General features: G+C 41.0%; 1 protein-coding gene across 1 annotated transcript in view; it reads right to left on the bottom strand.

The window, feature by feature from the left end:
* The window catches only part of LOC119589522 (glucose dehydrogenase [FAD, quinone]-like), a 9,711-nt gene extending 9,251 nt beyond the window's left edge, over positions 1-460 (bottom strand). The window contains exon 1 of the mRNA XM_037938123.1: positions 257-460. Within this exon, the coding sequence (XP_037794051.1) occupies positions 257-416 (160 nt within the window). The 5' untranslated portion in view covers positions 417-460. The remainder of the gene's footprint in view (positions 1-256) is intronic.
* Positions 461-466: the final 6 nt, after the last annotated feature.

Here is a 466-nt window from a genome sequence, read left to right as displayed (position 1 = left end):
GATTCGAGTCATACCGTCAAATTACTATTTATGAAAACATAAGAAACCTTACGATGTACTTTGGTCGAGAATTGCCAAATAAGTCAGTAAACAGCAGCTAATACTTCATATCTTTACGTCTCACCAGTGCTTTGGTAAATGTTAAAATAAATATCATGACCTGCGACTACTTATAAAGACCTTTAACATCCTAAATGGTCCTAACCTTTTAAAAACAAATGACCTAAAAGCAGCTCTCCGGAACTAGGCCACTTACCTACAATAAAGTCGTATTGCACAGTGAGTTTTTCCGGAGGTCGAAGATCCGAGGCTGCGAGCAAAGCTTCTTTCATCACCGAAGCAAGAAGGAACCGCAGGACAGGGAGAACCGCGTCGAGTAACACACGGGTTGGGACGGAGCTGAAGAAATTAAACATTTTGCTTCCGTTTGAGTCCAGATTTGTTGTATTTCTTGGGGGGAAATATC

The sequence above is a fragment of the Penaeus monodon genome, chromosome 25 (genome assembly GCF_015228065.2).
Source record: "Penaeus monodon isolate SGIC_2016 chromosome 25, NSTDA_Pmon_1, whole genome shotgun sequence".
NCBI classification, from domain to species: Eukaryota; Metazoa; Arthropoda; class Malacostraca; order Decapoda; family Penaeidae; genus Penaeus; species Penaeus monodon.
The sequence above is the reverse complement of the archived record's forward strand: the minus strand, read 5'-3'. Positions and strand labels throughout refer to the sequence as shown.